This window comes from Anarrhichthys ocellatus, unplaced genomic scaffold (genome assembly GCF_004355925.1).
Source record: "Anarrhichthys ocellatus isolate YVR2014 unplaced genomic scaffold, GSC_Weel_1.0 scaffold128, whole genome shotgun sequence".
In the NCBI taxonomy this organism is placed as follows: Eukaryota; Metazoa; Chordata; class Actinopteri; order Perciformes; family Anarhichadidae; genus Anarrhichthys; species Anarrhichthys ocellatus.
Window position 1 is genome coordinate 188,216 of NW_022280158.1, and position 15,514 is coordinate 203,729.

Here is a 15,514-nt window from a genome sequence, read left to right on the forward strand (position 1 = left end):
TGTGTGTGTGTGTGTGTGTGTGTGTGTGTGTGTGTGTGTGTGTGTGTAACAGATGAGTTTAGCCTGAGGCTGCAGGTCGGCTCCCACAGAGATGAGTAAATCCGTCGTTCTCAATCTGCCACTCACACTCCTCTGCAGGTCTTCGACGCTCACATGATGTTTCATGTAACCTTTGACCTTTAGTGTCTCACCTCAGAGATGAAGAACATGTGGCTCTGCCTTCCCTGTTAATGGTGTCTTCCTGAGATCAACAGTGGGATGTCTCAGGTTCTCTCGTCTTGTTCTGTGTGATCCTCTGCTTCATCTAATTCTCTCCGTCTATCTCTGTCTCAGCTCTGTGAGCAGTTCAACAGCTGGGCCTCCTCATTTCCTCTTTGAAGATATCAATGATTGTTATAATATCAGATCTTATGACGTCATGGTGCAGAGATTCATTTGTATTTAAACCTCAAACCCCGCTCTCTTTACAAACTAGATGAATAAACATATGTTATATGTGTATTATCTTATATAGATGTATATTGATAGATTTGGTTTTGACAAGAAAACAAGTGAAATATTGTAGTTCTTCAACTAGAGACACGTTTACCTTTACACTGAAACATGTCTTATACCAAATACAGATCAAAATTACATTAATTTAACCACATTATTATCATTAATATAATGTGGTTATTATTCATATTTAAAATACTAATGCTAAATAATACAAATAACAATAATATAATAATATTAATTTACAAAGTGCTTTGACAGACACTAATAAAATAGAAATATATATATATATATATATATATATATATATTTCTATTTTATTAGTGTCTGTCAAAGCACTTTGTAAATTAATATTATTATATTATTGTTATTTGTATTATTTAGCATTAGTATTTTAAATATGAATAATAACCACATTATATTAATGATAATAATGTGGTTAAATTAATGTAATTTTGATCTGTATTTGGTATAAGACATGTTTCAGTGTAAAGGTAAACGTGTCTCTAGTTGAAGAACTACAATATTTCACTTGTTTTCTTGTCAAAACCAAATCTATCAATATACATCTATATAAGATAATACACATATAACATATGTTTATTCATCTAGTTTGTAAAGAGAGCGGGGTTTGAGGTTTAAATACAAATGAATCTCTGCACCATGACGTCATAAGATCTGATATTATAACAATCATTGATATCTTCAAAGAGGAAATGAGGAGGCCCAGCTGTTGAACTGCTCACAGAGCTGAGACAGAGATAGACGGAGAGAATTAGATGAAGCAGAGGATCACACAGAACAAGACGAGAGAACCTGAGACATCCCACTGTTGATCTCAGGAAGACACCATTAACAGGGAAGGCAGAGCCACATGTTCTTCATCTCTGAGGTGAGACACTAAAGGTCAAAGGTTACATGAAACATCATGTGAGCGTCGAAGACCTGCAGAGGAGTGTGAGTGGCAGATTGAGAACGACGGATTTACTCATCTCTGTGGGAGCCGACCTGCAGCCTCAGGCTAAACTCATCTGTTACACACACACACACACACACACACACACACACACACACACACACCTAACAGCAAGAGGAGCTTCACAAACATCTGTATTCTCTGATGAGAAAGGAGCTAAAACAAAGAGTACACGAGAGTACAAACCGTCAGCATGCTAACATGCTAACATGCTACGTACGTATAATGCTTACCAACATATCTCAAGGTGTTAGCAACACAACATTTGCTGATCACTAAACATACAGGACAGCTGAGGCTGATTGTGATGTCATACAAAGAGACCGATGGCGCTGAATGAAAAGTGGGAAGCTCGCCTCCTTGAGATGTTGAATGAAGTATCAGAACCCAGAACCAGAACCATGACACACGGAACTCACAAACATCTGTTCAAACAAACAGTCACAGCATCTTCAACAATATGTCAGGACTGATGCAAAGAAAACAAGAGTTAGTGAGAGAAAAGAAGGAGGAAAGCATTCAGAGAGAGAGAGAGACAGACAGAGACAGAGACAGAGAGAGACAGACAGAGACAGAGACAGACAGAGAGACAGAGACAGAGACAGAGAGAGAGACAGACAGAGAGAGACAGAGAGAGACAGACACAGACAGAGACAGAGAGACAGAGACAGAGAGAGACACAGACAGAGACAGAGAGACAGAGACAGACAGACACAGACAGACAGACAGAGAAACAGAGACAGAGAGAGACAGACAGACAGAAAGACAGAGAGAGACAGAGAGACAGAGAGCCAAAGAGAGACAGACAGAGAGGAAAAGAAAGTGGAGAGAAGACGACAGGAACAAGAGGAAGCAGAGCGATTGAGAGGAAGCTGGTTGTGTAAGAATCGTTGACCAAGATGACGTCAATCCAAACCCCCAAAACCCACCTCCTCCCCCTCTCCTCCCCTCCCCACTGTTAACCCCAATCCCTGCTATTTATAGTCTAAAGACGCTTCCCCTTTCCTCCTCCTCCTCCTCCTCCTCCCTGTATTAGGAGAACTGGTTTCACACACAGATGAGAAGCAAAGCGTCTGTTAAATGAGGAGAAAAATAATCAGAGACTGGACTGCAGAGATGAAAGTCTGTCTGTCTGTCTGTTGCTCTCATAGCTTCAGCTGCACCTGCATGAAGCCTCATTCTTCACTTTTATAATATTCACTTATAGATCTAAGCTGCAAACATGTCACACCATCATCATTGTCTTCTGCCGTGTATCGCCTCACACTCATGGAACGGAGTAAAGAACAGTAATGATCTTTACTAGCTCAGCACATGTCATACACACGATGTAGCTCACATTGCTGTACATTGACAAATAAATAAAAACTGAATTATTTGAACTGCATTCATAAAAACAAGGTAAATAACACCGCAGCTCTAATTAACGGCCAAAGGCACCAATAAAATCTATTCCTGAATCTGTCCAAGCAGCTTCTGTAATTCCACAAATCCACCAAAGATGTTCTGTACCAAAGAGACTCTCCCAGGCTGCAGTACCACCTTTCTCCTGAAGTGTAACTGATGCACCAGCGGGGGCGCTGCTGCACCAACAAAGAAAAGTAGTTTCATATATGAATGGTGAATGGACTGTACTTGTAAAGCAATTTTCTCGTCTTTCTGACCACTCAACGCACTTTAACACACCGCAGGCACAGCGACGAGCCGAGCGGGGATCAAACGGCCGACCCTCTGATTGACGGACGACCCTGCTCTCCACTGAGCCACACTTAACTATCCACTAACAGGAGCAGAGGGGACATCAGATGACTGCATTCTGTTCCAAATTCATACCTTTTTTTAAAACATGACCCTCTTGAGACACTTTTCAGAACGCACCGCTTCTCCTCAACCACACCACCAACTTTTAGACACGTCAGCACTTTGTTAACCGTGTGCTTCACCCTCCAGAGCCCGTCGTCTTCATCACTCACCGGGTTTACCAAAGACACGAGGACAAAAGGTGATTGCACCAGCTGATGTGGCCTGCAGGGGGAGCATGGAGCCAGCGAGTCACTGGTTCAGAGCTGGAGGGGGACAGTGACACACCACGTTGTCCAAAACACACAAAAAGTGTGACGGTGACAAACTCAGTACATCTGCAGCTTTTAACGCGTGTTATTGGAGGGCTGAAGGAAGGTGCGTGTGCGTGTGCGTGTGCGTGCGCGTGTGTGCGACAGATGTCTCATGTAGGGTGTCAGACCTGAGAAGATCCCTGAGTGGGTGTCAACAGAGAGGAAAGGAAGTGTCGCTGGGTAAAATCATGGACTGTATATAAGAAGTGGACGCAGTCATCGTGACGTCACTCAGCTGTTTGTGGACTGAAGCTTTGAAGCCTTGATTTTGGCAATCTTTGACGTAGGAACTGAAGCGTATTCTACTGTTGCACTGAGGATGTGTCCTCAGTGCAGACACAAATGTCCAGTGGGATTTATTTCCAATACCTTTATTTAGATTGGATGTCTGATGTATTATTGTAGGAGCCATTTTAACATGTATTTACCATTCTGGCTTAACATCCCATGGTCCTTTGCCCGTTAGATTGGGGTACTTCCTGTGTCCAGGTGGGAGTTTCTAACAGCGGTTAAAACATTTCACTCAACACCACAGAGTTCCAAATCATTGTTATAAACTCTTGTTACAACTTGTGATGTTGTTTCTGGATCAAGGAAAGCTGCACTGAGGTCAAGCTAAACCTTTGCATTTTAATCTTTAACAGTTATAATAAAAGACTGAATTATATTGCTGGCTGTTGAATGCTTTTGAGTTTCCTCCGGACGATTGACACCGACTCATCAGCAATTAAAGGTGATGTAATGGATCTGTTGTTCAGACTGACACATTATCCCTTCAGCCAGAGAGGACTCTACTATTAATCCAGCAGCGATGCCGAGTCATTACAAAAAGGAACAAACAAGGAGAAGGAAATGCAATTTCTGAGCAATGGCCCCCAGAGGCAACACCCCCCTCTGACTTCTCACACGCAACATTACGACTGTCAACCACAAGCGTTACTGCTGCTGACATCTGGGAGTGGAAAGACAGGTGGTAGAATTACATATCGTTAAAAACAGATCATGATTTATAATAAAGGCACCTCTTCTTCTCTGATATGAACTCAGCGGCAGCAACAAACAGAGTAAAGAGCAGATTGTACACGGAGACATCAGGGCTTATATTCATCGAGTATCACAGCTTCTAACTGGCAAAAACACTCCATTCTTCTTCTGGAGATGTGAGGTAGCTAACAGCCATAATACTGATATAATAATAATAATAATAGATATATAGAGACGCCTACGGTTCGTGGTTTTGTTGCCTTAATCAACAAATTGTTCGGAAACAATTTGGTTTTGTTGCCTGAACCTAACTTCAACGTGAGAGATGTTGCATTTGTAGCATTTAGCACGTCTTCACAACATTTACCAGCGATCGATCTGATACTTGTTGAGGAGAACCAACCATTAGTGACATCACTAATTTAACACTAATTTAAATATCTGCATGAAGCAGCTGAGGACGTAAGGAGCGAAGTGAAGCCTGCACTCGGAGCCTCTCAGCAGAGCGAGGAAACCTCAGCGGGGTTTCGCCGCTCACAAAGTAATTGTCCAATTTATGCGTGCCGAGTGGGGGGGGGGGGCAGAGCGGCCAATAGGAGCAGAGACGAGGACGTTAGGTAGATCTTTGTGTACATTTTCTTCGTAGGAATGGTGGATGGATGGTTCTCACAAACACAAGACTTTCACCCAGGAGACCGCTGCTCGAGTCCCACGTGACACACTTTCACTTATTCTACCTCAGTTCTTAAATATAGTTATTTAACGTATCCTCACACAACAGACCATATGATGATATCTCCTCATTTGTCATGCATTTTCCTACAAAAGTCCAGCAACACGTGTGAACAAAACCACTTAGTTTGGTTTGTAAAAAGATACTTTGGGTTAAAATAACTAAGTTACTGAAGTACACAAGTTACGTGACAAAAACATCAACGTTTGATTCACACGGGGAAGGAGCAGCGGTCTGCTGGAGGACCCAAACACCTCCACTCCCGCCCTGTCTGTGCCGTTGCGTTTTTTATACTTCCTCGTTCAAGATAACGTGGAAATAACTTCGTGGGCCATCTGCAAACTACGGCCGGTATAGATGCAAATGCTGAATGACAGTTGCTTTAAGTAACAAACCTCAAACCACTCTCTTTTTCTAAGCTTAACCAAATACGTCTGTTGTGTAAATACACCTAAAACATGAAGCACGCCTATGCTGTGAGCTGATTCTGCAAGCTGAAACTGACACGTGTGGAGTGAGAAGGTGTTTTAACCACGCTTTGTTTCCTCTTATACTTTGTAAATCTAACTAAATATGGACACAGAGATGCCTGAAATGTAATCTGGCTCCTCTGAGGGAGAACGCCAACAACAGGAGAGGAGAAGCAGACAGACGCCTCACGCTGTCACACAAACAGCAGAAAGACAAAAAAAAAACAAAGAAGCTTTTATCAAAACGGAGAAAAAAGCAGCAGCAGCTGGAAGATGACGTAGCGCCACGCAGAGGGATACAACCCACCGAGAGGTTAAGTTTTAAAAGAGCGTTGATGCACTGCTTAGTTAATTCATCTTTACAGTTTCAAGAGATCCTCACATCGTACGCTCGCTACTGCAAACCAAGAAGGCGTCTTGAAACAGGATTTAGAAAATGTGAGCGTGCATGTTAGTGCATGTGAACGTGCATGTGAGCATATCTTTTAGTGCATGCGAGCGTGTCTTTTAGTGCATGTGAGCGTGCATGCGAGCGTGTCTTTTAGTGCATGTGAGCGTGTCTTTTAGTGTATGTGAGCGTAGAAACGTAGCCCCCCCCCCCTCCGATAGAGGCTGTCACCATGTTGAGAGCCATGTGGAGGCAATCAAAACAAATGCTCCCAATTGTCACATTTTGTAGCTTTCAACTGATTGGGACACAAACACTGTGGTTTCTGTCACACCAAAGCCTCTGAAAGGTCGACTATCATCTGATCTGCTCTGATGTCGTTACACCGGAGTCACATATTGTCACATGGGCGAGTTTGAAGATGGGCGCGGTCCGAGCAATGGTGCTGAAAGCGGCCCAGGACAGTCGCCCAAAAAATGTCTGTGACTTACTGAGGAAAAGGTGTAATCACACCAAACTTCACATGGAGCTCCAAAACACCGAAATACAACAGTTTTAAGCTGTAAACACAGAAAAATCCCTGTTTGACGAAGGAGTTATTGACCAAAGAGTAAAAACAATACACCAACGTCCGGTACTCACACCAGCACGGGTCTCACAGCGTTGTTCATGTTGCCGTAGGCCGCCCGGCCCAGCAGCTCCCTGAAGCAGCTCTCAGCCAGCGCCGCCGGGTTCTCCTCGCCATCCTGACCCGCCACCGAGGGAGTGCTGGGGTGCCCCGCCCTGTCGGACACAGACAGACAAGGACAAAGAAAACAGACAGTGAGTGTTTAGAAATGAAATAAAATAAGCTCTAGGTATCCTGAAATGAAGTTCAGAGCACTGACAGCAGCTCATTGAGTCTAGAACATGAGACTACAGTACAAGAATCAAGTCTTCATAGGGAGGGAGGGAGGGAGGGACAGACAGACAGACAGACAGACAGACAGAGGGAGAGCAACAACATAAATAAGCTTCGCGATATACGAGAGAGGAGAATGACGGACTAAAGATGGAGCTGAGACTTAAAAAGAATCACATCAGAGCCGCTGAAGAAAAAAAGGAGAAATGTAGGTGTGTGTGTGTGTGTTTATGTCTACAACAGAAGGAAACACTGCCAAAAATGTGTGTACCAGGAGCTGAAACCTGCACTTCTGGTGTTTCTCTCGATCAATGATCAATGAATCAATACAAAAGGTCTGATGGTACACTGGATATCACACACTTGTGTTATTCTTACTTCCTGAAGAGCAGAACACAGGATGCATTAATGGATAATGTCACATGGTGTCACATGATCGATATGATTCCATCTTTCTAATTAGAGGTGGAAACAGGATTCATTACTAAACAGGATGTATTCTGTCATCAAACACACAGAAGCAGAGCAGCATCTTGGTTCCAGACCAACACGATGAAGGTGATGGAGAGGCCAGCCCAACCCCCGGCCCTTCATCCAATAGAACACCTGTGGGGTGACATCAGAAATGCAAAACCAAGAACTGCAGAGGAATTGTGGGATGTAGTCCAATCGTCCTGGGCTGGACTACCTGTTCACAGGTGGTCGACTCCATGCAACACAGATGTGAAGCAGTTCTCAGAAACAGTGGTTATACAACTAAATATATTAGTTCAGTGATTCACAGGAAAGCTGAATCCTCAAGCATTCTTCAGTTCATACAGTAACTGTTTGAGTTTGTAAAGACAAACGCAGACAGCCTACATGACGTTACAGTCATTCAGCAGACGCTTTTATCCAAAGCGACTTACAATTCAGATTCTATCACATTCCTACAGCGTGGGCACAACTACGGGAGCACTTTTGGGGTTAAGTGTCTTGCTCAAGGACACGTCGACATGCGACTAACGGAGCCGGGGATCAAACCGCCGACCCTCCGATTGAAGGACGGCCCTGCTCTCCACTTAGCCACGGTCGCCTAATATTTATTTTTCTTCACTTTCTGTAAAGTAACAACAAATTTGAGAATTCTTTCTTCATGTTTTGATTTGCAATAGAATGTGCAGTGTTCCCAATGCATTGGTGTGTACGGGAATAAAAGCTATTGTAAGGAGTTTGGGCTTTACTGTACATATGAATGATCTAGTAGGAGACGGGGCTGTTCGTCCGTCTGAAGGAGTTCTACAACGCTGGAACAGATCATCACCAGTTCTACCTCCTGCTGCTGAAGGAGGACGGTCATTAATCACAGGACCACAGCAGGTCACTCGTAAACAAAATGTAAAAACAACCGTCTGATTTGAATAAATGTCCCACTGCTGTCTCACTGATCCTGCAGCTCTACAGAAAAGACAAAAACCTCGTTTGTGTACAAGTCAGTCGAGTCCTACAGAAGTCAGGACTCCACCGTCCTGGCAGGAGAGCGAGCAGCAGGTTCTAGTTCTACTGATAGAATAATGCAGCAGTGAACGACTTCCACAGCAACGGTCACAGCCGGGACTCCAGAGACAAACAATGCAATTACTGCCGGCCCACACGGGCGCTTCAGGGGAAATGAAATGCTTGTTGCTTGTTAGACGCAGCAGCATGAGAGATCTGTCCTGTAATAACAGGAACTCTTCTTAATGACTACAGAAGGTGGATCAACCAGGCCGACGCTTCATTCACAACATGTTCTAATGAATCAGAGGAGATGTGTAGAAATATACAACCTAATGGAGCCATGGCTCCGAGTGTTGACGTAGTAATAATAGTGACCTTTGTTGTTCTAGAAGTTGTTTCTAAACGTAATTAAAAAGTGCTTCACTGTCAGAATAATACAAGAGAAGTATTTTCTGCTGTAACTGATAAAAATGGACCAAATAAAAAAAAAAACACATTTACTGCAGAAACATTCTTTAATATTAATATTACATTTACAGTTTCTGTCCTCCGGCAGCGTCGACACAGGATGCGTTCAGGGTCAGAAATACACGTGGGTTATCTACAAATTACCAGCGCTCAGAGCCCACAACACAATCTCTGCAGTCTGTATAGAAAGAGATGTAAATGAAACATGTAAATGAGTTGCCACCATGACGACCATCGATACGGCAAGATTGTATCGATATACGGACGCCAAGGATCCATCTTATTGTTATTATTATACGATTAGATTATATAAACCATTGGTACCTTTCGGTAACAATTGCTCCTTCACTCCACTCGAGTGTTCTCTGGTGTAAAGTCAGCAGGCTGGAATAGAAACACCTGTTTTTCAGGTGCATGATGCAACATTTATGTTATTGCAATAATCAGCATTTCGTAAAAAGATTAAAATCGCAATAATATCGTATCGTTGACTTATGTATCGTGGTAATATCTTTAATAATGCTTCTGGTGAGTCTCACTCCTAACGACCACGAGCCTCAACGTCCCGGTTCAACCCCGCAGAGATCATCTCTGCACCTCTCTCTCTATTATATTATATTATATTATATTATATTTAGAGGATGTGTTGTGTATTCCTAAAATAAGTGTATTTAATCAGGCAGTCAGCTGTGAAGAGGCTGAGATATGTGACGTCACTGATGAAAACTAAAGAGGTCAAAGTCGTCTTCAAGGTGGCTGCCTTCAAAACACAACAGAGTGTGTGTGTGTGTGTGTGTGTGTGTGTGTGTGTGTGTGTGTGTGTGTGTGTTGAACATCACAAGCAAGCCTTTAATTGTGGAACAAGGAGAGCTTTTCTTCACCTCTGGTTTCTGCACGCCGCCCACGTCCGCCCTTCCCGAGAAGCAATTAACAGAATCAGACGTCCTTGACTGCGGCTCCCCGCCGGCTTCCACCGAGGCTTTCCATCAGGAAGCCCACAACACGCCGCCGCGGGGCCGACTGACCACGACTGTGTCTGAGATCGACAAAGTGTATTTCTTGTAGCGTTTAACAGCGAAACACTATTTGTTCTGCCCTCAGAGTGCCGACGTCTGGCTGTGTTTTTGTGGCGAGCGCCGGCTCACGCTGCTGAAGTGACGAACCCACGGCTCTGCTGATGGACTCTTTGTTTGACAGGATGCTGCTGAGCGGCTGTGAGGAGGGAGGGCAGCATCATCTGAACTAATGACCACCTGCCATCCACAGGATGCTTCTATTCAAAGAGATGAAGAACTGAGCAGCGTGTCGGGGGAACCATTCTCCAGAAGTCATTTACAAAAACTCTTTGCTCTATTTTTCCTCCTAGTTTTTTTATTTTTAATGAAACAGCAAAGTGTAATTTACATAATATCATGTGTCAGTGTTTCCATCCAACAGAAACCCACGTTCCTCCTCCTGCACCAAACATTAGGGAATGCAAACATACTTAGTTAAATATTGGGCATGTTAACAATAAATGTTAATCATTAAAAACCTATGCAAGCGTACAAATACAATGCAATACAAAGCATACGTATCTCCACATAACAGTAGTTTTATAACCACTAGCATATTCACTGCACACATCCCTGAGATACTTCATCAGTTAACTCAACTAAAATATCACTCATCACCTACAATGACTCCAGTGGGCTCCAGGACCTCTTTGTTGGTGTTTACGCAATTATAAAATATCAAATATGGCAAATAATGCTTCACAACAAGATTAGAGGATATACAAGATTTAGCATTTTAATAATAATTGTCTCTCAATTGTTTGCTAACATTACGTTATACGTCAGGGCTGTATGCTTTTTGTGATTATTTTAGATGTTCCTGCCCCCTAGTGGCCAACAAAAATCAATACAGCTTTAAGTAATTCATTTAATTACTAGTCAATTACTCTCAAGTTACTTATGAATAAATTGTGCTCTACTGTCTTTTTAAGATGTCCTGGAGTGCATAGTTTTGATCTAATTTCGTTGTTAGAGAAAATACAAAGCGTGTGTTCTGTATAACATGCATCCTCTGTGTGACTTTACATCTCTGTACTACATCTCGCCGTCAATCCTTCTTCCAGTCGCGTTTCTGACAAACCAAATCCGTTTGATCTGAAACATCACCAGCTAAACGTTGTGGCGTCTCTTCCCTCGCTTCCTTCTCAACGCAGAAGTTCATCAGTCATTGGGGCTGAGTTCATTGAGAAGAGGCGGAGGCAGCAGACAGACCGGAGAGAACGCTAATGGCACGTTGGTGTGTTTTGGTTCTGGCTCTGCGTGATTGCACAGAGTTGTACCGTATGTGATTGCAGACGTATGAACCGGGGCGACATGACAACGTGTATGTATGCTGCGTGATTACAGACGGCGAGCGGCATGATTACTGCTGTTTGGACTCCGATGACTGGGAGGTGATGCATTTCTTCAACAGGTTTCTGCTCCTTTTTTTCAAGGATATTGAGCTGGAATGACACTTAGGATCACTCAGCAGACGAATAAACTGCTCTCACTGCTCTGGAGTGGCTTGTCTGTGGCAATGGGGGGGAAGCCTTCGATTCCCTTAAAGACATAAGAACTCAGTGCCGATTGTCTCCAGAACAACAATGACAGTGGTCAATTATTGAAACGCACAACACTAGCAATGTTTACCTGACAACAACCTCTACGGGTAAATAATCCAACCACACAAGCTACCGACACAATGTTGTCTTTATAAAGCTTTAAAAGGGTCATCCATCCCTCCGTTATCGTTAACAACTTATCCTGTTCAGGGGGGTGGAGCCGATGACTGCTGACATTAGTCGAAGGACAGGTCGCCAGACTATCGTAGGGCTGACACATAGAGACAGACAACCATTCACCTACAGGCAATTAAGAGTAATCAATTAACCTAACCTAAGCCACCTAAGCCCTCTTTGGACAGTGGGAGGAACCCGGAGAACCCGGAGAAAACCCCCGCTGACACGGGCAGAACATGCAAACGCCACAAAGAAGGGCCGTCCAGACCGGGAACCGAACCGGAGCTCCTTATGCTGTGAAGCGACAGTGCTAGCCTTAGCATTGTCCAGCCACGTAGAGCGTGTTGCTGTATATATATTAGCTGAGGTTACATGACAAGTAGCTGAAAATATACTGTACATAATCACACTGAAATTGCCATTTGCCATCTTTGCTGAGTCATGTTGTTTTGGTTACCAATCAGAAGAGACTCACGTATGCTTCGTCACACTTGAAGAAATATCTCGATTTAAGAGTTGGATTCATTTCAGATGGAAACCTGTAGAGTTGCGTCTAATTCTTCCGTGCATGTCGTCATTCTTTGGTCATTTTTCTGTCACTATGTTGGATGGAAGTCTTAGCAGCTCATTAGTAAGATGACGTCTCTATTTGTTCATCCTTCCTACAAAGCTCTGATCGCTCGATGGTTTCTCTAACCCTCTGACAGGGTTCCAACTGGAGAAGGTTCTACAAGGAACCAAAAGGGGGTTCTCCTATGAGGATACGCCAAAAAGCCCCATGTGGTTCTAGTTGGCACCTTTATTACCAACAGCAACAGAGCACCAGAGGTACGTGAGCAAATGTGTTGCGGTTGTAAAAGACTTAAATTCAGCAACAAATGTCCTCATTTAACACGAATGGTCTCAAAAGACAAACAAACCAAACTCCAGTCATAAAGTGATGACAGTGAGGACGTCCATGAAAAGGCTTCTTCATGCAGTCCTGTAGTGACGAACAGGGACTATAGCACAGATGTCATACGAAGTTATCTAATAATACAAACATCCAGCCATTGGCCAGATTTGAAGTTGAAGTCAGATATTAATATTCAGAATGTCCTTTCTGTTGAACCTCACAACCCCCCCTTCAAACAGTAGACTCCCAGCCTCGGTTGATTGCAGTATCAGCTCATTAAGTTGGAGGAAGACCATTAGAACCGGTCAGGACGCTGCTATTAATGCAGAGATGGTCCCCGAGGGGATGAACGCACCGCAGCTGAAGGAATATATGCACCACAATTATACATGGATTATGAGAGGGCTGCACTTCCATTTAAATCACGGGGAGATTAGATGAGCTGATTGGACTGTTAGGAGCAGGAGACGAGGACAGAACAAACTGTAGGAAATGGGATTTCTTTAGGGTTTCCTCCGTGCATACAAAGAGGTCAGAGTGTAGATCCACAGGGACTCTGCAGGTGGTCCTGGTGGTCCACATTTCTGGAGCAAATAAGATTAAGCGGTTCGGAAAAAGCCAAATTCTGAGGATAAAAGTATCTTTATCAAGCCTCAGTATCCCATAATAACGAAACAATTCAGTCACCGTGTCATGATCCTCATGAGGTCGTTGATCGCTGGTAGATACATCCCAACACAGGGCCAGACATCTACTGCTGTGCTGCTTCCCATTCTATCGCAGGAAAAGGACTGTACTGTATACACTGTATAGGTCTATGGTGATGTTATTCACACACATGCTGCGATCTCCAACCTTAAACTCCTAGATGAGATTCATTACTGACGAGCCACGAGGAAGACGTTAAACTTAAAACACCCGTTCTAAGGACTTGCGTACACCTGCCTGCTAGTTAGTAGCTAGCTATCACCAGATGAATGCTTCTTTAGTTGTTTCTGTTTTTTAATAAACAATAACCTCATAATAGTTAAACAGTGGATCTGTGTCCAGCCTACTGACAGTGAGAGTCTTTACAAAAACACTGTGGACGTGTTCTTTTTGTACCCGACCGTCCGGTCCAACGTATATTCGGATAAACTGACCACATATCTGAGTTCTTCTGAGGGACACACTTGGTGGACCAAGTTCTGAGCCCGGTCCTGCAGAAGGACCCGTGTTCTGTGACGCTCCAGGCCCCGCTGGGCCCGGTCCTGCAGAAGGACCCGTGTTCTGTGACGCTCCAGGCCCCGCTGGGCTCTCACACGTCTGAAGTCAAACTTATTTGAACTCACTCGGTTCAAAGGGAGTACAGCGGAGAGCTGGCTCAGCAGCTCTGGCAACGTTTAAAAGAAGAAAATCCCCTTTTTCATGAGCTGATAGTCCACAGCCGGGGAAGGTTGTACTCAAGGTGACTTCTTTGATGCGGAGAGAGACGCTCCAGCAGAGAGGGATCAGCCAAGAGGAGTACACAGTTTAAAGAGGAGAAAGAGGTTTGTTTTGTGTGAACCAATATGTACGTCTAGATTACCCTTCAGACTCAACTCCTCTGGACCATTACAGGGACCCGGTGCAGGACTTGAGGGCCTGTTTGGTGTGTTTCTCCTGCATCACCAACACCAACAGGCCTTCTACAGCGAGCGACTAAGTGACTATGTTTGGTCCTGATGATCAACGTGTTGTTGGCAGTAAAGTACAAAGAAATGCAGAAGTAAAAGTAAAAATACAACCGATCCAAGATGTAAACAAAGATGTATTTGGGTTTTGAAACACAAACCTTTACAAATCTAATTGATCCAAAATGATCCACCCGCACTTACAACGGACATACATGTTAATACAAATGTTTTGATGTTTTAGGACCTTTAAGTTATGATTGTCAAATAATACATGATTTGGAATAAACTTTTTCTTTTATTTTAAATGCTTAAACTTCTCATCACAAGTTTTGACTAACAAGCAAAATCCAAAGATATTAGTTTAAAGCTGTAAATCCTCAGATTCGCAAGTCAATAAATGATTTGAACAATATCTTAAATCAGAACTGTTGTTGATGAACGTGATTCACATCAACAGCTGCTTCTATTGACGGAAGAATTATGTCAAAATATTGTCTCATGATGAAGAATGAAGCTGCTTAAAGTCAGATTCAGTCGTTAAACAAATGAAAGAACGTGTGAGCGACGTGTCGACGTTACGATAAATAACATGACGAGTGATAGTTCAACATGTGGAGAGGCAGCTGATCCTTCCTCTAGTTAGGTTCAATAAACTCTAACATGAACAAACATGGTCAGTCTCCATGAGGACATCACATCATAACCTCCTCACTTCCTCCACTTGTGATGAAGAGGAGGTTTCTGAAGGTAGCAGGAGAAGAAGGAGAAAAAAACACACAAGGAGGGAAACAAGAAAGAAAAGAAACACGGGGTCCAAAAATAGATTTCTGTTCACATGGAAACCACCGGAATGAGACGGAGAGGAGAGAGGAGAGAGGAGAGAAGGCCACGGGAAGAGGAGAGAGGAGAGGAGAGGAGAGAAGAGGAGAGAGGAGAGGAGAGGAGAGAAGAGGAGAGAGGAGAGGAGAGGAGAGAAGAGGAGAGAGGAGAGGAGAGGAGAGAAGAGAAGAGAGAAGGCCACGGGAAGAGGAGAGAGGAGAGGAGAGGAGAGAAGAGAAGAGAAGAGAAGAGAGGAGAGGAGGTCACGGGAAGAGGAGAGAGGAGAGGAGAGGAGAGGAGAGAAGAGAAGAGGAGAGAGGAGAGGAGAGGAGGAGGCCACGGGGAGAGGAGAGGAGAGGAG

General features: G+C 43.6%; 1 protein-coding gene across 1 annotated transcript in view; it reads right to left on the reverse strand.

The window, feature by feature from the left end:
- Positions 1 to 15,514, reverse strand: part of efr3a (EFR3 homolog A (S. cerevisiae)) — a 54,811-nt gene that overhangs the window by 21,213 nt on the left and 18,084 nt on the right. Inside the window, exons 8-9 of the mRNA XM_031877191.1 lie at positions 6,803 to 6,943; positions 5,884 to 5,891 (exon numbers count right to left, since the gene is read on the reverse strand). Coding sequence (XP_031733051.1) covers positions 5,884 to 5,891; positions 6,803 to 6,943 — 149 coding nt within the window. The remainder of the gene's footprint in view (positions 1 to 5,883; positions 5,892 to 6,802; positions 6,944 to 15,514) is intronic.